This window comes from Monodelphis domestica, chromosome 5, assembly GCF_027887165.1.
Source record: "Monodelphis domestica isolate mMonDom1 chromosome 5, mMonDom1.pri, whole genome shotgun sequence".
Lineage (NCBI taxonomy): Eukaryota > Metazoa > Chordata > Mammalia > Didelphimorphia > Didelphidae > Monodelphis > Monodelphis domestica.
In genome coordinates this window covers 104,935,284-104,959,500 of record NC_077231.1, presented here as the reverse complement: position 1 = coordinate 104,959,500, position 24,217 = coordinate 104,935,284, and the positions used below count along the sequence as shown (strand labels likewise).

The window sequence follows — 24,217 nt, the reverse complement described above, 5'->3', positions numbered from 1 at the left end:
TTTTATGAGCTTTATATTATGAAAATTTTTTCTTTCATAAAGAGTTCACTTTTTTCTTTCTGCAAACAATTTAAAGTAATAAATATTTCCACATTCCAATTTAGCTTTGACTAGTTTGTCTTTTATTTTATGGTTTTGTTCTGAAGCAATGATATTTTTGCTTCAGGACAAAGGTAGATTTAAGAGACTGGGCCTGTTAGACTTAATGTTGAAATGCAATTATCAACAGCTGTTACTACTGATATGCAGTTTCAAAGAAAGCCTGGAAAAATTCAGAACCACTATTTAATACTTTACTAAGGATCTATCTCCCTTTCAAGATCAAGTTATTAAATTATATATTTAATGCACACTTAATTCATAAGTCGGTTACAAAAAAATCTAACAAAATATATAAAGACAAAAGTCAAAAGCTATAAATGAAGAGAGGTATTTCTAAACAGAATTTCTTTTGGTTTTTAAAAAATGCATCAGCTGCTTCATTTTTGTTCTCTCTAAAACCACATCTAGCTTTCTGACTGGCCAAAAAGAGGAGCCATATGAAGCCAGCATTTAACATTATGCTTCTTTTCACTTAGCTACTTATAACTGAAATTCTTACATTGGTGCTTCCTGCTGTTGGAAAACAAATTGTTGCTGGTTTTCATCCACCAGAGGGACAATGTTGGCATCTTCATCTTCCATTCCAAAGTGTGTTCAATTAGATCAAAAGCCTTTTGGTAGATCTATTGATTTCCCGACTTTCAAGAAACTCAATTTTATACAGACCATATGCTTCTTCAATGAGGACACAATACAGACTGATATTCGTTTCATTTTGTCTAGATTTTTGCTCTGCAAGGCATAAAATATTTTCAAGGCCATTTAAAGCCACCTGGCCTATTTTGGAATCCATCACAGTCCAAAGGTCACTGAGAGAGTTAATGCAACCTCATGCTACCAGATGCCATATCTGTTCTGGAGACCTCCAGATGTTGCATTGGTTATGGCCCTTGCTATCTCTTTTCTGGTATAAAATTCAGCTTTCTTAAAATTTCAATCAAAACTGGAAAGATATTTGCATTTATGACAACCTTAATCTGTGCTCTGTTTTTTGCTGTAATGTTAGAGTCCAGCAAGCCTCGTTTCTTTTTTTTTTTAAACCCTTTCCTTCTTAGAGTCTTAGAATCAATACTGGGTATTAGTTCTAAGGCAGAATAGTGGTAAGGGCTAGGTAATGGAGGTTAAGTGACTTGCCCAGGGTCACAGAGCTAGGGAGTGTCTGAGTCCAAATTTGAACCTAGGACCTCCCATCTCTGGGCCTGGCTCTCAATCCACTGAGCCACCCAGCTGCCTCCTAGCAATCCTCTTTTCTAATTGATAATTTTGGATTACTCAGTAAATATAAGAGGCACGGTAATGCAGAGCAATTCAGAATGACCTGTGTTTGAATATCATCCCCAGTCACAATATTACCAACAGCTCTTAATGCAGGTGGTAACCACTTTATAATCATTGTGCATCAAAGTTCTACCAATCTTCAACAGACTCCAGAGTCAATGACTACTTGTATTTTGTTATTGGGTTTGTCAGTAAGATAAAAAAAGGACCCAACAATAATTTGCTAATGCATATGGGTCACTGCTAAACAATAATCTTGACAGGACATTTAAGCAAGGTGACACCTTACTGAAGTCTAGAGGTGGGTTCTTGCCTCTACATAAATATGAGAGTTCCCATACAGCATTTCGAGTTGTTGTAAGTCTGTCTGAATTTGTCAGTAATCTCCCCTGTGATGAAGTAGTGAGGGAGGAGTTGAGGTCTCTAAGTCAACCTCCTTTTTCGAAATATCCACCAGTGGGGACTGTCAGGGGAGGTCCAAAGGTCAAAGTGTTGGGCCGATCAGAAAGGACACTCTCTAAGAGAGGGGAAAGTATTCCACAATTCAAGACAGTCTCCACATTCTACATTGTCACCAGCAATATTACCAAGTGCCCATACTGCCTATTCCTGTACATCTTCATTGTCTGAATTGAGGAGTTTGATAAACATTGGAACAGCTCCAGTTTCAATGACCACCTTGGTGTGTAGAAATGTTGCAGATATTAGTAACTAGATTACTGTACACCTCCTGGTTTTTTTAGAACTTCATCTGTAGGTGGGTTAGATTCTTTAGAAAGCAGCTTTCTAAACTTCTGTATTGCTGTAAGCTGATAGTCAGCATCATTGGAGAAAGCCATCTGGACCCTATCAGCAGTAATAACTTCATCAACAGGCACAGTAGAGCTGATATCTGGATCCTAAATGGGACTTTCAAGTAGAGTCATCATTTATTGGAAGGGATACACCTCTACATTTGAATCATTGTTCTTCCCTTTTTCACTTTCAAAGTTGTATGCTTTCCTTTTCTCTTTATCTACGCATTTCTTGTGGATTTAATGTGTTATTCTTGTAACTTTTCATTCTCCTTCCGTGGGCTTGCCATGGCATCCATCGAGGGGGAAGGTTCCACACTGGGTTGCTGCCTCCCAGCTGCATGTTAAGTGGTTACTGCCACCTCTGTGGAATTCGCAGTTGTGCTTCTTCCCCCGTGATGAGTTCTCTGACAGGTTCACAATCCATAATGGCAGCCGCCTGATGCTCCCTCCCTGAGAGCCCAGAGGTTCCACCACACTCCTGCACTTTCATTCTTTTTTTGTATATCCTTCTACCTGTCCCCCTCCACTTATATAAGACTGTAAAATTCCTCCACTACTCTTCCCTTTTCTTTTATGTTGTATTCTTTTTCCTTTTTAAGATTACGTAAAGATACCACTGCCAGGCCTTCTGTCTTATTTAACCCTCTTCACAACCCTGATGAAATTATAGTACAGAAATGATCCTTATTCATTCCTCTCCATGTTAAAATATAAACATGTCATCCTTATAGAGTTCTTGCTGATCACTCATTTTTAGCTTAATTTTTTTAAAATTTTAATTAGTTAATTAATTTAGAATATTTTTCATGGTTACAATATTCTTGTTCTTTCCCTCCCCTACCCCCACTTCCCTCCCATAGCCTATGCACAATTCCATTGGGTTTTACATGTGTCCTTGATCAAGAACTATTTCCATATTATTGATATTTGCACTAGCTTGATTATTTGAAGTCTATATCCCCAATCATATCTCCATTGGCCCTTGTGATTGAAGAGTTGTTTTCCTTCTGTGTTTGTATTCCCACAATTCTTCCTCTGAATACAGACGGTGTTCTTATAGGTCTCTTAGAATTGTCCTGGATCTTTGCATTGCTTCTAGTAGAGAAGTTCATTATGTTCCATTGTTCCACAGTGTATCAGTCTCTGTGTATAATGTTCTCCTGGTTCTGCTCCTTTCACTCTGTATCAATTCATGGAGGTCATTCCATTTCACATGGGATTCCTCCAGTTCATTATTCCTTTCAGCACAATAGTATTCTATCACCAACATGTACCACATTTGTTCAGCCATTCCCCCAATCGAAGGATATCCCCCCATTTTCCAATTTTTTGCCACCACAAAGAGCGCAGCTATGAATATTCTTGTACAAGTCTTTCCCCCTATTATCTCTTTAGGGTACAAACCCATCAGGGCTATGTCTGGATCAAAGGGCAGGCAGTCTTTTAATGCCTTTTGGGAATAGTTCCAAATTGCCTTCCAGAATAGTTGGATCTAATTGATCACTCATATTTACCTCATTAAGTTTCATTTGACTCATGTTTGTGTTTCAAAGTTTCTACACAGATCTGAAGGTCCATCCTCTACCCCGAACCCCTTATAGAATTTTTTATTCCATTTTGCTGGCTAAGTTATTCATAGTTGTCATCTTTTTAACATGTTCTCTGTTCATCTATAATGGAAGCAGTGAAATCTTGTATGATCCTGACTGGGATTCCTTAGTAACTAGGGATAGAAAGTAATATGGAAAAACTAAATTTATTGTTGTAGTCATTAAATGTCAATTTCAACCATATTATAGAGTCTGTGAGATTCCAAAATTCTCTGGTAGGGTGTTTAATAGTATTCTTTCTTTTTGCTTACAATATTTTTTCTTTTACCCAGAAGCTCTAGATTTTGTTTATCATATTCCTGTTGTGACACATCTTTCTTGTTTCCCAGGTCAGCTGTTAAATATGAGATCTTATGTTTTCTTCTTATTTATTCAGTCCTTTGATTTTGCTTTAATATTTCTTATCTTGCAGAGTTATTGATTTTTTGGGTGTTCATATTTATTTTATGGAAGTCTATTTCTTGGTTAATATTTTGTACCTTGTGTAGATAGAATTCACTCCACAAGACTTGTCTGACCCAGCTCATCTTACCAAGCATCCCATTTGTGTCCTCATGCTGCATGAACACTATGTGATTGGATGTGAATGCATATGTTGCAGGGGGGAGGATAAAAGTTTTGGTGTGGCACCATCTCCTTTCTCTGTTTTTTGGAACATGGTTGTGGAGCCTGGCTGAGAGCCAGGTGGTGGTCAGTTAGGTTAGATTAGGTTTTAATCTGCTTTCTCTATCTTTAGTGATTATTTAGTGATTATTAATAAAACTCTATGGAAAAGAAGAACCTGGAGTTATTGTTTTTGATATTAATTTAAATTTCACAACCTGTAGCTCTTAACTGTTCCCAATTTTTTTCCTTCAGACTTTTTCCCTTTAGACTTTTTCCCTTTGTAATTTTTCACTATAGTGCTTTCATTTCATTTATAATATATTTTAATTTTTTTAATTCTTGCTTAATTTCTTTCAGGATCTCTATTTGATCTTTTGACTAAGCTATGATTTTCTTTGAGGCTTTGCTTATAGAAGTTTTAAAGATATTTTCTTCTGTCCGTCTCTTGGTTGTCCCATGCTCTTTATTATTGGTGTCTTTTTTCATTTGGTCATTCTTCCAATATTACTTCCTAAATTGATATTTTGTTTTTGGGTCAGAGTGGATGCACTTTTGGAGGGTATGCTGTTGCCATGTACAGACCTGATCTCTAATGTGTGGACCTCTCCCTGGAGAAGGGATATCAGGGGTAGCTCATGCCTGGATCTGCAACTTTTCAGTGTGTCTTAAGTAGACGGATATAGGATGAACTCTGATGGCTCTGATACTAATTCAAGCTGTTCAGGCTCCTGACCCTGGACTGGGTTTGGGCAACATGGCTCTGGGTTTTCCCTTACTTGGAGCTCCAGTAGGAAGTTCATAGCTACATCCCCTCTGTACAGTCAGAGAGCCTGAACAGTAGGCTCACTCTATCCTTTAGTTCCTTCCCTTGCTACTTAGATACTTGTCTCAGCCCAAGTTTATGAACTGAATCCATAATCCTACTCCAAGGTTAAGTAACAGAACTGTAAGCCCATCCTTGATATCAGTCTCTTCCCTGGCTACTCTCCTGCAAGCTAAATCAGTGATCATGTTTTCAGGTCAAAGGAACAGAGCCATAGACTCACTCCTACTAGTCATTCCTGCCTTGGTTACATGGCCATAGGCTGAATCTGTGGCTTAGGCTAAAAAAAAAAAGAGTCACATTGATGTCTCTTTGGATTTCCTCATTACTACTCAGTCTGGTGCTTTTTGTTAATCTTTTTGGGGGTAAAGTGGTGGGTGAAAGGTAAACTTAATTGCTCCTTTTTACTTTGAAGTATTTGATAGTCAACAAGCAATTAAAGTCTGAAAATTAGTATAAGATATAGTTCCACTAATAGCTCTTTATTCAAGAACCAAAATGAATACAACTCTATACAAGAATATGAAAAGATTCTTAAAACATCAAAAAGCATAAAATTCACATACCTGCCCCAAGCAGCTTCGTTTGTTGACTCTTTATTGACTGGAATGCATGAAGAGTCTACAACATCTGATTTGTTCATTTTATAGCAGAACCCACAGCCTGGATCAAGCATGCATCCATCACAGGAGCTTTAAAAGAAAAAGATAATATAGATCTTGTTCTTGCCTCTAGGCCAATAATAGGAAACAGTTACTTAAATGTGTATATCATGAATGTCTATCTGAAACCTTTCCTCTCCTCCTTCCCACCTTCCTTAGTCCTTTAAGGACATTAAACCCAAGGGAGAAATCTTTTTACATCATCTGTTATGACATACACTTTACTTACTTACATTTAAACTTTAATTTCAGGCTTTGAGAACTTGTTCTAGGTAAGTTAGAAAAATAAGGGAAGATAGAATTAATCAGATGCTTTTGCCTCAGTTGCACAAAATTAAGGGAAACAGATACATACATAATATGCACCTTCTAAATCATGTTATTAGGATTGGGAGGAATGAGATTTTATGTTTTTGCCTGGGATACAAATTTATTTGGTTATTTTAGGGCAGCTAGTAGTCATGGGAGTCAAAAGAGATAACATTTTTAGCCCTCTGCAAACCTAAAGATTTATACAGATGCTACCTATTAATCATGGTGGTAGAAAAGCTATTTCCCATAGGTTATTTTTCATAGATTTAGAATTGGCAGGTATCCTGGAATTTAGATCAACTTCATCATTTTACATATGAGGAAACTGACATCTGTAGATTGCAAGTGATTTGCCTATGATCATACAAATATTAAGTGGCAAAGCTAAGTTTTTGATTATTTATTTGAAATATTGGAATGAATTATTCTTGGAATTTTTTATGAAATTTGCTTGTGAATCCACCTGGTTCTCAAGTTTTCTCCTTTGGAATTTCATTTGTGGCTTAACTTATTTTTATGAAATTGGGCTGCTAAAATTCTCTACTTTTTTGTTCTGCTAATTTGGATAATTCATTATTTTTAAAATATTCATTTAGTTTATTTAATTTCAGATTTTGTAGATGGTTTGGGGTAAATAGTTTCTAACAATATTCTTTATTTCATCTTATTTTTGATGTTTTTCTTTTTTAATCAAAACTTTTTAAATTTTGATATTGGCAATGTTTTTTCTCTTTCTTTGTTGTAAATAAATTAGCCAATATCCATTTTATTATATTTTAAAAGTTCCTACCTTTAATTGCTAAATCATTGAGGTTTTTAAATTCATTTAGGTTTTTTTAATTTTAATTATTTCTATTTTGATATTTAATTGGGTCTCTTAAATTTGTTTGTTTTCTAATATTTTTACTTGCATTCTCAATTAACATTTTTTTCCAGTTTTTAAAAAAATTGTGTTTCAAGATAAAAATTTTCCCTAAATAAAAATTTGGCCACATTCTTAAAATGTCAGAATGTGACATCATTATCATTATTATCTTTAATTTAAATTATCTATCATTTCTATGATTTCTTCCTTGACCCAATAATTCTTTTAGCTATTTAGTTTCCAATTGATTTTTAATATTTTTCAATGTTTTTTATTTAATAAATATAATTATAATGTGATAAAAAGATATATATCTATATGTATATATATAATTCTGCTTGATGTATTTGGGATGTTTAAGAAATGATCATTTTTTTGTAAAAGTGCCATGCACACCTAAGAAATATATACATACCTTTCTATTTTCATTTCATTATTATGAGAGGTCTAACAAGTAATTTAAAAAATTCTATTGAGATCCTTAACTTCTTTCTTCTTTATCACTAGGCTTTTCTAGGGTTAATAGGAAAAAATTGAGGTTTTCTATCATTACAGTTTTGTTGTATATTTCTCTTTGTAATTCATTTAGTTTTTCCTTTAAGTATTTAGTAGCTATATCTGTGTGTATGTGTGTGTATGTGTGTGTGTGTGTGTGTGTGTGTGTGTGTAGAGTACACAGAAATACATTTATTGTGCTACCATTCAGCAAAATGTTGTTTCTCTCTTTACCTCTTCTTTTAAAAAGTCTATTTTTGCTGTAGCTTTTTCTGAAATCATAATGGCCATCCTTGCTTTTTTTTGTGATCAATTAAGTATAATAATTTTATTCCATACCCTTATTCTAAACCTGTGATTCTTTATATTTCAACTGTATTTATTATGAACAAACATTTGTTGCAATGTGCTTTGTAATCCATTCTATCCATGCTAACATCTGTTCAGTGGACAAATTGATCCCATTCCTAGTTATGATAATTATTTATTTTTCTCCATTTATTCCTGATTCTCTTCTCTGCCTATTTTTTCAAGTTATCTCTTTTCTCCTTTTTAACTCTTTCTTCACTCTCCCCTTTCCAAGTTTATTTTTCTTATGACTAATCTCTACTTGAATTTACCTTCCCCCTTACATTTCCTTTTCCTATTCCTATTGTTATCTGTATCCTCTTCTTATTCATATACCTGTTGTATTGAACAGATTACAACACAAAATTCTGGTTATGTTCTGACTTCTTTTGACCATATTAATAAAAGCTGAGTTCAAGTGAATCCTATTTCACCCCTCCTACATTTTAATATAGTTATACTTGCCCAAATCGATTATATATCTTAATGATTCCCCCAGATTAAAAAATATTCATTTTTCTTTAATGTACTTTGAACTGCTTTACTTTTTCTTCCACTTTTCAAAGAATAAAAAAAGTCTTCCATGATTCCTTATGATAGGATTCTAAAATAACTTTTTTTAAACATTCCCTCTCTCCTTTGCATAAAAACAGTTCATCATTATAAAATCTTTTCACTTGTGATTACATTATTTTCCTTTTGATTTCCTTATTTATATTTCAAAGAGTCTTTCTCAGCTCCATTTTTCCTTTTTTATTTTTCCTTTTAAGTTTATATTCAGTTCTGCTTGGCTAAGTTATTCTTAATAGTAGACCTGCCTTTGACATTTGCCTCTTGGCTACTTTACACCATGGTCTCCAGTGCTTGAAAGTATTAGCTGCTAAATTTTGTTCAGTTTTGATTGTGGTTCTTAAATAATTGAACTGTTCTTTTTATCTTCTGGCTGCTAGTAATATTTTCTCTTTTGCTGGATGTTCAGAATTTTGAAAATGTCATTTCTGGAGGTTTTCATTTTGGGATTTCCCTTAGGAGGTATGTAAGTGGATTCCATTTCCACTTAACCAATTTATATGTTTGCATGATTATTTTTAATGATTTTTTGAAATATGATATCAAAAATTTAATTGTTTTAGTCATGGATTTCAGGTAATTCTATAATTCTTAAGTTCATATTGATAGTATATTTAGAGAATCTATTAAAAAGCTAGTTGAAAAAATTAACAATTTTATGAATACTGTAAGATATAAAATAAACCAATATAAATAATCAACATTTCTATATATTACCAACAAAATCCAGCAAGAAGATATTGAGAAATTTCATTGAAAATCACTGCAGACAATATATAGTACTTGTGTGTCTACATGCCAAAACAAACTCAGAAACTAAATGAACACAATTGCAAAACACTTTTTTATACAAATAAAGACAGATTCAAACAGTAAAAGAAAAATCAATTGTTCATGAGTAGACTAAACCAATATAATACAAATAATAATACTACCTAAATTAGTTTACTTATTCAGTATCATACCAAGCAAAATACCGAAGAATTATTATGACCTTATTTGGGGTTTTCTTGGTAAAGACACTAGAATAGTTTGCCATTTCCTTCTCCAGCTCATTTTATAGATAAATAAATTGTAGGAAGGAAGACTTGCCCAGGATCACATAGCTAGTAAGTGTCTGAAGCGAAATTTGAACTCAGGAAGAGGCCTGGCACTCCTAGCTGAAAGACTAAGTATTTCCCTTAATCCCATTTCCCCCTAGTTTATTTCTCTCTGTCTGTCTGTCTATGTCTCTCTGTCTCTCTCTCTGTCTCTCTCTCTGTCTCTGTCTCTCTGTCTCTCTCTCTGTCTCTGTCTCTCTCCTCCTAAATCTCCTGAAAAGTCCATTTTGTTCTTAGCCTTTGCTTCCTAATCCCTAATCTTCCCCCTTCCTCTAGTGCCTTCCCTCTAACTCTTTTCCCTCCTACTCCCCTGTAGGGTAATAAAGATGTCTATGTCCAACCAAGTATATGTATTATTATTTTTTTGAGCTAGTTCAGATAACAGTAAGGTTTAAGTGCTTCCAGCTATGCTCCTACCTTCCCCTACACTGTTAAAGCTTTATTTCATTCCTTTTTTATGTGAAATAATTAACTCCATTCTACCTCTCCCCTCTTCTTCTTTCAGTGCATCTTTCTAATAGCTTTCTTTCATTTTCTAGAAATCATCTCATCATAATCACAATGGGGAAAGTCATGATGTAGAAGGGACATCTGTATTTTCTTATCTGCTTCTGTTTTATGGATGACTCGATCCCATTCACAGTTATGATTTGTCATTGGTGAGTCATTTCAGACATATTTGACTGTTCAGGTCCTCACTTGGGGTTTTCTTGCCAAAGACACTCTTGTGTTTATGCCATTTCCTTCTCCAGCTCATTTTATTTTATTTTTTTGGAAAATTTTATTTAATGAGTCAACTTAGAACATTATTCCTTGGTTATAAGAATCATATTCTTTCCCTCCCCTCCCCCTTCCTGTAACCAACACACAATTCCATTGGGTTTTACATGTGTCCTTGATCAAAACCTATTTCCATGTTGTTGATGTTTACACTAGGATGATCATTTGAAGTCTATATCCCCAACCATATCCCCATCCACCCATGTAATCAAGCAGTTGTTTGTTTGTTTTTTCTTGTGTTTCTGCTCCCACAGTTCTTCCTCTGAATGTGGATAGTGTCCAACTCATTTTACAGATAAGGAAACTGGGAAACAGGATTAAGTGACTTGACCAAGGTCACACAACTTGTTAAGTTTCTAAAGCCAGATTTGAGTAAGTTCTGTCATTTTCTTTCTATGTCTCTCCTTTCCAACTGCCCTAATAATGATAAAATTCTTAATAGTTCAAATTATCACCTTTCCATATAGGAATATAAAATTTTAACCTTATTGAATCCTCCCTTATGATTTCTCTTAATTTTTTGCTTGAGTTTTGTATTTCAATATCAGATTTCCTATGCAGCTCTGATCTTTTCATCAGGAATGTTTTGATATTTTCTATTTAATTATAAATATCAGTTCTTTCCTCCAATGGAGTATCCTGAGTTTTGCTGGGTAGTTTTATTCTTGGTTATAATCCTAGCTCTTTTGTCTCCCAGAATATCATATTCCAAGCCTTCTTATACTTCAATGTGGAAGCTGCTAAATCTTTTGTGATCCTGAATGTGGTTGATTGTGATTGAATCATTTCTTTCTGACTACTTGCAATATTTTCTCCTTGACCTAGGAGTTCTGGAATTTGGCTATTATATTCTGGGGAGTTTATATTTTGATATCTCTTTTAGGAGGTTATAAGTGAATCTTTCAATTTCTATTTTACCCTCTGGTTCTAGGATATCAAGACAGTTTTCATTGATAATTTCTTAAAAGACAATGTCTAAGCTCTTTTTTTATCATAGTTTTCAGGTAATCATATAATTCTTAAATTACCTCTCCTGGATCTATTTTCTAGGCCAGTTTTTATTGTGACATAATTCAATTTTTGGCAGAAACTAGGTATAGTCAATATCTCACACTGTATACCAAGATATGGTCAGAATAGGAAATGATTTATTCATAAAGGGTAAAAGCATAAGTAAGTTAGGGAACATGAAATAGTTTACTTATTAGAGCTATAGATAAGGAATGAATTTATGACAAAACAGGAGAAAGAGAACATTATGAGAAATAAAATGAATACTTTTGATCACAGTAAATTAAAAAGGTGTTGCATAAACAAATTCAATGCAGTAAAGATTAGAAGGAAAGCAGAAAAATGTAAAAAAACATTTTTATAGGGTATCTCTGATAAAGGCCTCATTTTTCAACTATATAGAAAAGTGAGTCAAATTTATATGAATACAAGTCATTTCCCAATTGAGAAACTGTCAAAGGATAGGAACAGGCAGTTTTTAGATGAAGAAAGTGACATAATCATGAAAAAATGCTGTAATTCACTATTGATTAGAGAATTGCAAATTAAAACACCTCTGAGGTACAACCTCATACCTATTAGATTAGCTAATATGATAGAAAAATGAAAACGACATATTGGAGGAGATGTGGGAAAATTGGATCATTAATACACTGTAGGTGGAGTTGTAAACATTACTCAATCATTTTGGAGAGCAATTTGGAACTATGCCCAAAGGGCTATAAAACATTGCATACTCTTTGACTCAGCAATGTCTGTATCCTGAAGAGATTTTAGAAAAAAGAAAAGGACCTATTTGTATAAAAATATTTGTAGGGATTCTTTTTGTGATGGTAAAGAACTGAAAACAGAGAGAATGCCCTTCAATTTGGAGTATGCCTAAATGTACTATATTTTATGATTGCGATGGAATTTAAATTACTAATTTAATTAATAAGTTTAAATTTTAAATTAAAGAAATATCAATAGTTGTTTATTCAATCAATCAATAAACACTGAATGCATGCTTTAAAAAAAACACTAGCCCTGTACTGGTTAATCAATTATTGTTTCCATGTTCCTTTGCTTGAATATAGACAAATTGCCTGTGGGGGTTTGGGGGAGTAGGATTCCTCTTTCTGATTTCAGGGAATTGTACCTGTTAATTCTATCCTTTCCAGTTTGGAAAATCCTAACCTTTCCTCCATCTGGAAATCAGATTACCTAATCTCAGTTAATTGTATTCTTTTAATAAATTGGTCTTATTTGATTAGTTGTTTTTAATGCATAAAAATCTGTCTCCCTCCTATATTCTGGGTCCAGTGCCAAAGCTGAGAAAGCCTGCTTCCAATCTGTTATGCAACTGGAAAGAATTGCTTAATAACTTGATATGCAGCCTTCATTCCACTTTGGATTCTGCTCCTGACTTTGCAGACCTTAAAACTTCCCTCTACATGGGGCAGTTAGTTGACTTAGTGGATTAAGAGCCAGGCCTAGAGGTGGGAGGTCCTGGATTCAAATCTGTCCTTAAACACTTCTTAGCCGTGTGACCCTGGGTGAGTCACTTAGACCCATTTGTCTAGCTCTTACCATTCTTCTGCTTTGAATCAATATACAGAAAGAGAGAACACAAAGGAAAAAAGAAAGAAAACGTAAGGTAAAGGATTAAAAAACAAACTTCTCCCTTCATTAGGCATTTCATTTTTCCTACTTTAGTCTGTCTCCTTTCCCTTCTACTTTCTAGTTCTTTATATATGCTTTGCTTTCATGAGAATGTAAGGTCTCTGAAAGTAGGGATTTTCTTTTTATATTTGCTAGTACAGTGCTTGGCACAGAGTAATCATTTTAAATACCCCTAAATACTCTAATGACTCAGTTTTTCAACCTACTCTCCCCCCAACTCTTCTACTCCATCCCAGACCCAAAAAATTGTCATATACTCTATCGTGCCATTACCCACAACTGGACCACCTGTTGAAGATTTCTGAAATCCCCTTATATGACCATAATCTATTAGTATTTTATCTCTTTCTCTGCTTTTTCTCCCATAAACCTACTCACAGTGACCTCCAATCACTTGATCCCTCACTTGTCTCCCAGGCTCTCTCCCCCCTGAACTAGCTATTTGCTCCTCTTCTTCCTATCTCAACTCCTTAATAAACCAATTCAACTCTATATCATCCCCTTCTCTTGAACTTCTCACCTCCTTATCATGTCCCAATTACTCCCAGCCAAGTCTTAGCCATAGATCACTTTTACCATGTCACCTTTGTACCTACCCATGTCTGTTAAGCAAAAAAATCACTCATCCATTTCTTAATGGGTCCACTCCACATTTATGTTACATTACATCAAATGGAGCCTCACTGCTGGTTGGCAATAGTTCTAGATCTCCCTAATCAAATCACTATCTCACTTTCCACAGTGGTTTCTTCAGACTTTTTAATCCCTCCTCAAATCTCCCATGGCTCCCCTTCCCCCTACTTGCTCAGCTAAGACCCTTATCTCATATTTTGCAGAAAAAAATGAAGTCATATGCTGTGAACTCCCTACTCTCCCCTCTTTGTCATCTCCTGTCACCCAGATGCCTTCTCCTCCCTTCCTTCTACCTTTCCATCTTAATACCTTATTCCCTAGTATATATAGTCACAACCTTTTCCTATTTCTTATTTACCAACATGCCATTTTTCATCCTCAGATTATTATAGTCTAGTACTCAATATATTCAAGAGCCCAAATGAATTAATAAGTGTGATAGAGATTTTTGGACATAACATATTGTTTCAGAAATGGGGTTGAAAAGTAGGAAGATGGGAAGTCAAGAGATCTATATCATACTCTTAACTTTTTAACTTGTCATGTAACTTTGGACAAGCCCATTAACTATGATGGACCTCAGTCTCCTTATCTGTTGGGAAAAAGTCCCAGGGCCAATTAGATTTACAAAACAAACATATAAAAAATAATTAAATTAATATTCTGAAAACTATTTTTTCAAAGATAAAGAAGTTCAACAAACTCCTATTATATGAGAAAGAAAACCATAGACCAACTTTCCTCATGACTACAGATTCAACAATTTTAATAAAATGTTAACAAGGAGATTAAAATAGTATTTTACAAAGATTATACACTATGATCTGGTAGAATTTATACCAGGAATACAGAGCTGTTTCAATATTAGGCAAATCCTAAGAATTAATGGCCATATCAATAACAAAAATTATATGATTATATCAATTGATCAAGAAAAATAAATTTTGACAGTATAAAACAATAGGAAGAATAGGAATAAATGGTACTTTTCCTAAATATGTAGCTCTGTAAAACCAAGAACAAGCACTATCTATAAAATAGATAAAATAGAAGTCTTTCCAATAAGCTCAGAGTGAGAGGGATGTCCATTATTATCATTATTATTCAAGAATGTACTAGAAATGCTAGACATAGCAATAAGACAAGAAAAAGAAATTGTACAAATAATAGGCAATGAGGAAAATATTACTTTTTGCATATGATTTGATGCTCTATTTAGAAAATTAAGAATCAACTTAAAACCTGTTGAAATAACATCCTCAGCAAAGTTATAGGGTATAAATTAAATCCATATAAATCACCAGGATTTTACATATTATCAACAACATCCAGCAGGAAGAGATAGAAAGAGAAATGCTAATGAGTATATATTTTATACTGCATGTATAAATGTATAAAATACACGAGAGTCTACTTGACAAGCAAGACACATCCAGGAACTATGTGAACACAATTACAAAACATTTTTCACACAAGTTCAAACTACTATATAAACACCTGGAAAATTATTAATTGCACATGGGTAGGACAAGCCAATATCAAAAATGTCAATGCTACCTAAATTAATCTACTTATTCAGTGCCATACCAATCAAATAACTAAACAATTATTTTTAGAGACTGAAAAAATAATATTCTCAATAACTGGTCATGCAGTCTCACAATGAACACTTCATAATAAACAATACCTACTGGTAAAATTCCAGCATTCAAAAAGTTGAAAACACATAAATAAAATGCACTACAATGGCTATCAAATACCCTATTATATATATTATTTTGCATAAGATTTTTAAAATTCAGAATGGTAATTTTAATGCCACTTTAAAAACTAAGAAACTAAACAAAATCTTCAACAAGAAGGTGAAAATAAAATCTCACCTGTATTTTGTGCAAGAGGAGTTTTTATCTGAAGGAGTTGTTGGCTTAAGAGAGATTTGTGGTGAGACCTGAGCTGACAGCAAAAATCCCAAAGCAAGGATAATGAGCGCTACAGAAGTACCTAAAATAATGATAAAGATAAGTTATAAATCGGAGGAGGGTAGATAATACCTTACAATTAACATAGCTGTTACAAAATACATTGACCTGACCTCCAAAGACCCACAGTATGATTATGAGTCAATGACTTGGTAGCATATTTTGTACTGTAGTAAGTACTATATCCAACTACATTTATTATTCTAAATAGTAATTACAAGTGAAAATTTAAAACAGTACAAGGAAGACGATTTACAGTATAGATTAATGAAGAGCATGTGTTTCAAAGGTAATTCATTTCAATAAACACTATTAAGCAAGGAACTTGCTTGCGCAAGGCACTACGCTAGGCATTACAGATGTATTACATTATAGACAAAAAAATGACAGAGCCCTTGACAGCAGAGGACTTAAAATCCAGTGCAAACACATAAAAGAATGTTGATACAATGTAGAAACATGATGAAGGAATGGAAATAGAAAGATAATGTGCTCAAATTTAGGAGGGAGTGATGACTCTATTACAAAAAGAAATATGGAAATAGCATTTGAGTGATAATAAATGCACAACCCAGTGAAATTGCTTGTCAACTCTGGGATCAAGGAGGGAGGAATCATCTAACAATGGAAAAAAATCCTTTTTAAAAATTTAAGAGGGAAACCCTGTTACAACTGTGAGAATCAGATAAAGCTTAATGGTACCACAGTGGAACCTTAAAGAAGATGAAGATTTCTAAAGGTGAAGATTCAGAGGACTTATGATTCAGGACAAGCAATATTTGAACACTTGTGATATGAAATGGTAAACGTAAAAACCAAAAATATAACCCACAAAACACTAAATGTTTTCCCAGTCGACACTGCTGAATTATTATTATTATTATTGACTTTAATCTGTGAGCCATGATAAAATTAATATAAAATTATCTATACCAATATGAAATCAAATGAGATGATAACTTTGCAAGCTTTAAGGTGCTGTATAAATGTTAGCTATTATTCACATAGGAATATCTTTCTATGATAATATAAGCACATTTAGATGAACATATACTTATCTTTCATGTCTATATTTTAGCTATGTTTTTTATTTGAAGATATGAAAAATAGTAGCCTTTCACTCCAACTAAGGGTTTGTGTCAATTTCTGTGGGAAAAAAAGTCCCCAGTAAGGTAAGTGGTTTGTTATATAACAACTGCATCATTGTAACAAATAAAGAAGAGGGTAAGAAATAGGGAAAAGAAAAAATATATATTTTTATAACTACACGTTTTAAAAAAAGCAATGGAGAGTCAGTGAGGAAAGCACAAAAAGAATGCAATATTCTGGAGGTAATTTATGGAGATTATCTGTATGTGACAGGACAAATCTTTGGATCTTAGCAAGAATATAGCAGTAAAGAAGGTTTTTTATCAGATAATCAGTCCACTTGCATAAACTTGCTGAGGCAATATGGGAGAGGGACGGGGAACAAACTTTTTAAAAAAAGAATAAGATGCTAAGATGATGTTCAGCATATGCATTTGTGAGGACAGATACACACCAGGTCTCCAAAATGGGGTAAAAGATTAACTGATCTTATGTATTAGAACATCATAGGCTTTAGAGCCATAATGGATCTTGGATATTATCTAGTAGAAGTCTTTTGCTTTGGGAAACTGAAGCCTAAAGAATCTAAAATACTTGCTCAAAGTCACACCTGAAGTGAGCTAGCAGAGCCACAATCTGAGCCTTAAGTCCTCTCCTCTAAATGAAATCCTCTTTTCATTAAACCAAATTAGTATTACAAAATCCTTCACCTTAAAGTTTGTGTCTTATTTTTCCCTTTAATTCAAACCACAATCACAGGTATTGAGATATTCTCAAAACACTCTGAAGCCCACCAAAGTAGGTAATGTACAAAAAGAGATTTGAAAAAATTCAGAAAGTAGAGAAAACAGTTCAGCTACTAAAAGTTCCTCGCCTTTCCTTCTAAACCTCCTGACCATTTCACATTATTGAGTCTATCAAGTGTCCTCATCTACTCTGACTTTTAAAAAATATATTTGTATTTAAAATATTTTCAGATCAGTGTATTTTGAGATCAAGTTCTTTGACCTAAATTATAGCATGCTATATTGGAAGAATACAGGGGTAAGAATATGAAGCCTTGGTTTCTTTATAATATCAGTTCCACCATTTATTAGCTATGTCACCATAATTGGATCAATAAATTTCTGTCTCAATTTCCTGATTTACAAAATGAGAATAATAATGCCTTTTTTCAGTCTTGATTTCTTTTAACCACTCTGTAGCTTTTGAAACTGTTTCCCTAGGTATTCCCTGTATCCCTTGATTCTCCTTTTACTAACCATTCCTTCTCTATCTTCTTCAAAGACTCTTTTCTTCCGGTTGCTTAATGTTGGTGTTTAGCAATATTCTATCCAGAGGCATTTGGGGAAAATCTGGTGCGAGGGTCATTGAGCCCTTTTTTCGAGGCTATATTCCTCATTTGGTGCCTCCTTGCCACCCAGCTTTTACTTGTGGATCTAAGAACTTTGTAGCATGTGCAGCAGCCACACTCTGGAAAAGCCATCTCAGAAGATAGGCTAAACCAGGCTGAGAGTGACCAACAGGTCTCAAACCACTGGTCAGTTGGAAGGGTGTCTACCCCAATCATGTGAACTCTTCACCAAGTAGAAGAAACCAATGAGAATGATTTGTTCCAGTGACAATGAAGAAAGAGGTAACAGGCCTTGTGGAGTGCTTAGAGCTTTTTTTAGACATAAAGAAGCCAAGGTCATCTGCTGTATCCTAAGCCATCACCAGAAGTCTTGACTTTTGTCTTGCCACTGGACTTTGATGACACTTGAAGAGGCTGATGCCTCTGTGAAACTTTGCCTCACTTAAATTCAAGTTGTCCACAAGCTAAGAACATTATCCATACCATTTTATCATTTTATATATTACTATCTCATTATTTTATTATTTTACTCCTACTTAGAAGTCTTGTAGTGATAAGCAACTGATGAAGGAGCAAGTGTGGATACACTGGGAGCTAAAGTTGCAACCCTGCACATATGTGGTCCAGAATATAGGGTCAACTTCCCACTAGACCAAAGCAGCAGTGAGATTCAGTAGTCCCCTTGGTGTTTGAGCAGCCTTTTTAAAGGACTACAGTGGATCACTTTCTGACATGAGGAAGGGGCTAGAAAAGATATCCTAAAATTGTCTGTTTCACTTAACCTCACCCTGGCCTGCTTACTGCATTTAATGGGGATCCTACCCTGAGCTCAAAACACCCACAAAAATGTACAAAAGCTTTTACAATGATGCTTCCACTCATGGAAATGGGCAAAATGCTTCTGGACAACATGAAATCCAAGAAATGAACAGCTTTTTTTGCAAAAGAATTCAGCAGGTATTACATCTAACTAACTAGCAGTCCTGAGTGAAGCAAGGTTGGCAAATGAAGGCCAGCTCACCAAAGTCAGAACTGATTACATGTTTTTTTTTAGAATGGTTACTGTGATGAGGAGTGCTGTGAATTCAATGTAAATCTAATCTACTCACTAAGTTTGTAACCCTTCCCAAAGGAGTGAACAATAGGCTCATGACAATGAGATTTCCACTTGTAGGAAAGTGCCACTCAAGCATCGTCAGTATGTATATTCCCACCACAATGAACTCTGATGATGTCAAAGAAAAATTGTATGAAGACCTGAAGACTCTAATAAAGTGTCCCAAAAGAGAACAAACTTGTAATTCTAGGTGACTTTAAAGTCAGAGAAGGCACAGACTATCAGATATGGCAGGGAGTTCTTGGGAGGAATGAAGGAAACTGCAACAGTCATTTACTAAAGAAAGCTTATATGTCTCCTAGCCTTTTATCATCAATACTGTTATCCATTTACCTAAATGCAATAAAACTTCATGGATAATAACTCCTCACAACAAATCTTGGCATTGTAAGGAGAAGAGATAACATATGAGTGATGAAGGCAATGTGTGATGCAGAGAGATGAACTGATCATAGATATCCTTTCTAAGCTAAATATTTGTATTACACAAAAATGGAGATCCAATACAAGACAACTACCACAAGACTTATTGTCAACAGATTTGAGTGCTCCTCTGTCCCTAAACAGTTTGTTGATGGCTTGGAGGGAAAACTGAGCCAATACTCAGATGGCAACAGGGGAGAAGAAAAAAAGTGGGCAGCTTTCAGAGATTTGGTGTATAGCATTGCCTTTATTCATCTGGGCCAGCATATTTACAAGCCTCAGGATTAATTTGATTTAAATGATGGGGAAATTCAGAAGCTACTAAATGAAAAATGAGAACACTACAGGGACTAACAACAGGGCATTTTGCCAGTCTCTAAAAAAGCATTTAACTTCATCAAAAGTAAAGTGTCAGCAAAACTTAAAGAGTGACGTAAGATTCTTGGCTCAGTAAGAAAGCAAATAAAATTAGCTTTACACTGATAGCAACAGCACAAAGCACTTCTATGATTCCCTGAAGGCTATTTATTGGCCAAAGACCTCTGATGCATCTCAACTATATAGTGCTGTTGGAGCCACACTGATTAGTGGTAAGGAAATGACTTTGGACATATAGACCAACTTCTTTAGCAGTCTTAACAGACCATCATCTATCTACACTGAAGCTACTGGACTATACACCTCAGGTTGAAGTCAATCCCTCTCTAGCTGAACTTCTAACTGAAGAAGAGATTTTGATTACCATTGGGTTTCTCTTAAATGGCAAAGTGCCTAGTGCTGATTCCATCCTTACAGTGATTTACAAGGCAGAAGAAGATTCATTGCTGACTGAAATCTTCTGGATTATATGGCAAGAGAAATTTATCTCCCAAGCAATCAAAGATGCTTCCATTGTCCATTTCTATAAACAAAAAGGAAATAGATTGTCCCATGACAACCACTTATTCACTACAGGCAAGATTCTTGCACAAGAGGCTGATTCTTCACCGTTAAGACAATCACAGACATGAGAGACAGTATGTGGCTTCAGAAAAGGCTGAGGAATGACTGGTTTCATATTTATTTCCTAGCAACTTCAGGAAAAAATGTCAGGAGTAGAACAAAGGTCTGAATATAATGTTCATTGATCTGATCAAGACCTTTGATACTCTCAGGCAGGAGGATATGTAGAAGATCATGGCCAAAGTGAGTTGCTTAGAGAAGTTCAGCAGTATTATACACCAGCTCTATGAAGGCATGTTTGCACAGGTTCTGGACAATGAACAATGCTCTTGCACTTTCCCAGTCACCAACATAGTGAATAAGGGCTGTGTGCTTATTCCCGTGCTTTTTAGCATGTTTTCAGTGATGTTGTCAGATGCCTTCAATGAGGATGAAAACAGCATCATGGTCATCTGACACACTGATGGTAAAATTTTTAACTTAAAAAAGTTAACACCAAGCCAAGCCCTTCCAACATTCTCCTCTAAACAATTTAAATCCATCAAATCAAATTCTAAAACAGTGTAACCAACTTGGTTATTTAAATGATGAGACATTTTTCAAGCCCATGACAACTTTAGATGTCAGAAGGAGAGGTCTTTGGCACTGGGATGGGGACCAACTAAGAGAGGGGAAAAGCAGTGATATCAACTATGGATCTTGGAGACCGTACAAGTATGAGGAACACTTACTACTTTGAAATGCTAAGGGGACTGAACATCTGGTCAGAAGCAAATTACAGGAGATCCCTATGCTAGCAATGGACACAGGACCAGGTTCTTTTGGAAACTCCATTGCCCATTACTCCAGGCTGGTTCATAGTTCAAGGACAGAGAGGAGCAACTATAGTTGGTTGCACAGAATCAAAGACCCTACTGGGGTATGAGTTATAGTTCCAAAGTAAAGACAAGTTGTGGTTATTAAAAAGTAAGGACTCTACTTGGGAAAGGACCAGAACACAGATCAGGAGAGCAATGATCCTGCCAAGATCACACTGAAAATTTATAGATTCAGAGAAGCACCTATGAAAACAGTATGGTGAAAAAACCAGAAGCTTGAAATAGCAACCTCCCCTCTAGTATCTGCCAAGCAAGTGAGCAAAGTCCAACTCTAACATAAAGTCCAAAGTCCAGAAATAGGCTAGAAAATGAAAAACAACAACAATAAAAATTAATATGACCATAAAAAGCTATTATAGTTATTGGGAAGCTTGTCACAAACTCAAAAGAAGACAACAATGTTAAAAAATCTACAAGCCAAATATTAAATAAAAATAAAGACTGGATGCTGCAAGCTCCCCACACCAAAATTCGTAGAAGAGGTGTAAAAAAAGATTAAAGAGAACAAAAAATATATGTAATTTTCAAAATAAGTAAGAAAGTTGAAGAAAAATTGGGCAAACGAAAGCAAAGCAAGAAAAATATGAAAAGACAATTAATAGCTTGGTAAAAGAGGCACAAAAAGATTCCTTAAAAATTCCCCAGAATCAGCCAAATGGAAAAAGAAGTACATGATCTCAATGAAGCAAATAATTACTTAAAAGTTAGCCTTAGGCAAGTAGAAGCTAATGACTCATTGGACATCAACAAATAATTTTTTAAAAGTCAAAAGAATGAAAGAACACAATAAAATGTGAAATATCTCAAAGGAAAACAACAGCCTTGGGAAATAGATCAAAGTCAGATAATGTAATATTTGACTACCTGAAAACCATGATCAAAAAAGAGCTTACACGTCATATTTTAACAAATTATAAAAGAAAACTGAACCAGACAACAAAGTAGAAATTGAAAGAATTTATTGATTACCTACTAAAAGACCTTCCAAAATGTAAACTCCCAGGAATATTATAGCCAAATTCCAGAGCTCCCAGGTTATAGAGAAAATACAAGTAGTCAGAAGGATACAATTCAAATATGATTAAGCCACATTTAGGATTACACAAGATTTAGCACCTACCTTGTTAAAGGAGAAGAGGGGTTAGAATGTGATATTCCAAAAAGCAAAGGACCTAGAATTATGACCAAGAATATTCGATCCCCCACCAGAAGAAAAAAGGATATTTAATAAAATAGAGGATATTCATGTAGAAAAGTCCAGAGGTGAATCGAAAACTTGACAATCAAGCACAAGTATCAAAAGGCATAAGGGGAGAAACATGAAAGGGAAATAATAAGGAACTTAATAAGGTTAAACTATTTACATTCTTATATGAGAGGATGATACATGCAATTCCCAATATTTTTTTTATCATTATTAGAACAGTTAAAAGGAATCCACAGAGACAAGGGACACAAGTATAAGTTGATTATGTTGGAATGAATTTAAAAAAGGAAGAGTGAGAAAGAGGGATATATTGGGAGAAGAAAAAATGCAAGGAAGAATAGGGAAAATTATATCACATTGAAGAGCCACATGAGAAAGTTTTTATAACAGAGTGGGAAATGGGGATGGTCGAATACACAACACTTAAACCTTACTCTCATTTGAACTAGTTCAAAGGGAGAATAATATATGTGCACAATTAGTAGATTACAGAAATACATTTTACTCAACAAAGAATTAGAAGGGTTAGGGGCTAAGAGAAATTGGAGGGCATTGATGAGAAGAGCAGATTAAGGGAATTGGTGAGATGCAAAATATTCTTGATGAGAAACTAGGTAAAAAAGAGAAGAATAAAGAAAAGGAATAAAATGGAAGGAAATACAGTTAGTGATCAAAACTGTAAATGTGAATGAGATTAACTTAAAAAATGAAAAAAATGGACTAGAAACCAGAATCCAGCAATATACAATTTGTAAAAAACACATTTGAAACACAAAGTCAGTATTAAAATAAGGGATAGAAGTGTCTGCTTCTTTTATGCTTCACCTCAAAGTAAAAAAGGCAGGGGATGGCAATCATGATTTCAATTAAATCAAAATTAAAGAGATATAATTTTAAAAATGTATTATCTATTTTAAATAGATAATTAGGAAAGCCACATTTTATTAAAAGATACCATAATCAATGAAGCAATGTTAAGGAGCAAATGACAAAATATACAAATTCTTCAAGGAAAAGTTAAATGAATCAAAAGAGGAAACAAATAATAAAACTATTTTGATGGGGAACCCCAATTAACCCTTCTCAGAACTAAATAAATCTAACCATAAAATATATATATAAGAAAGAAATTAAAGAGGTGAGTAGTATTTTAGAAAAGTTAGATATTTTACATCTCTGGGGAAAATTGAATGGGAATAGAAATTAGTTTTTTTTTTTTCTGAGATGCTCATAGCATCTTCACAAAAATTGACCACAATTTAGGACATAAAAACCTCACAAACAAGAAAAATAGAAATATTGAAAACAAAATTTCAGACAATAATGCAATAAAACTTCATTCAATAAAAGGTTCTAGAAACAGAGATTAAACATAAATCAGAAAGTAAATAATTTATTCCTAAAGAATGAGAGTCAAAGAATAAATCATTAAAGATAATAACAACAATCAGACAAGATACCAAAATCTGTGGCATGCAGCCAAAGCAGCAATAAGAAAAAATGTACATCTCTAAATGTATATTTCAATAAAAGAGACAAAAAGTAAGTAAGTGAATTGGATGTATAATAAAAAA

General features: G+C 34.3%; 1 protein-coding gene and 1 pseudogene across 1 annotated transcript in view; both read right to left on the bottom strand.

Annotated features, from left to right (window-relative positions):
• SLC2A13 (solute carrier family 2 member 13) overlaps nucleotides 1-24,217 on the bottom strand; it is a 135,272-nt gene that overhangs the window by 24,822 nt on the left and 86,233 nt on the right. The window contains exons 6-7 of the mRNA XM_001367315.5: nucleotides 15,535-15,655; nucleotides 5,783-5,908 (exon numbers count right to left, since the gene is read on the bottom strand). Of these exons, the coding sequence (XP_001367352.3) occupies nucleotides 5,783-5,908; nucleotides 15,535-15,655 (247 nt within the window). The remainder of the gene's footprint in view (nucleotides 1-5,782; nucleotides 5,909-15,534; nucleotides 15,656-24,217) is intronic.
• Nucleotides 583-5,773, bottom strand: LOC130454545 (importin subunit alpha-6-like; annotated as a pseudogene).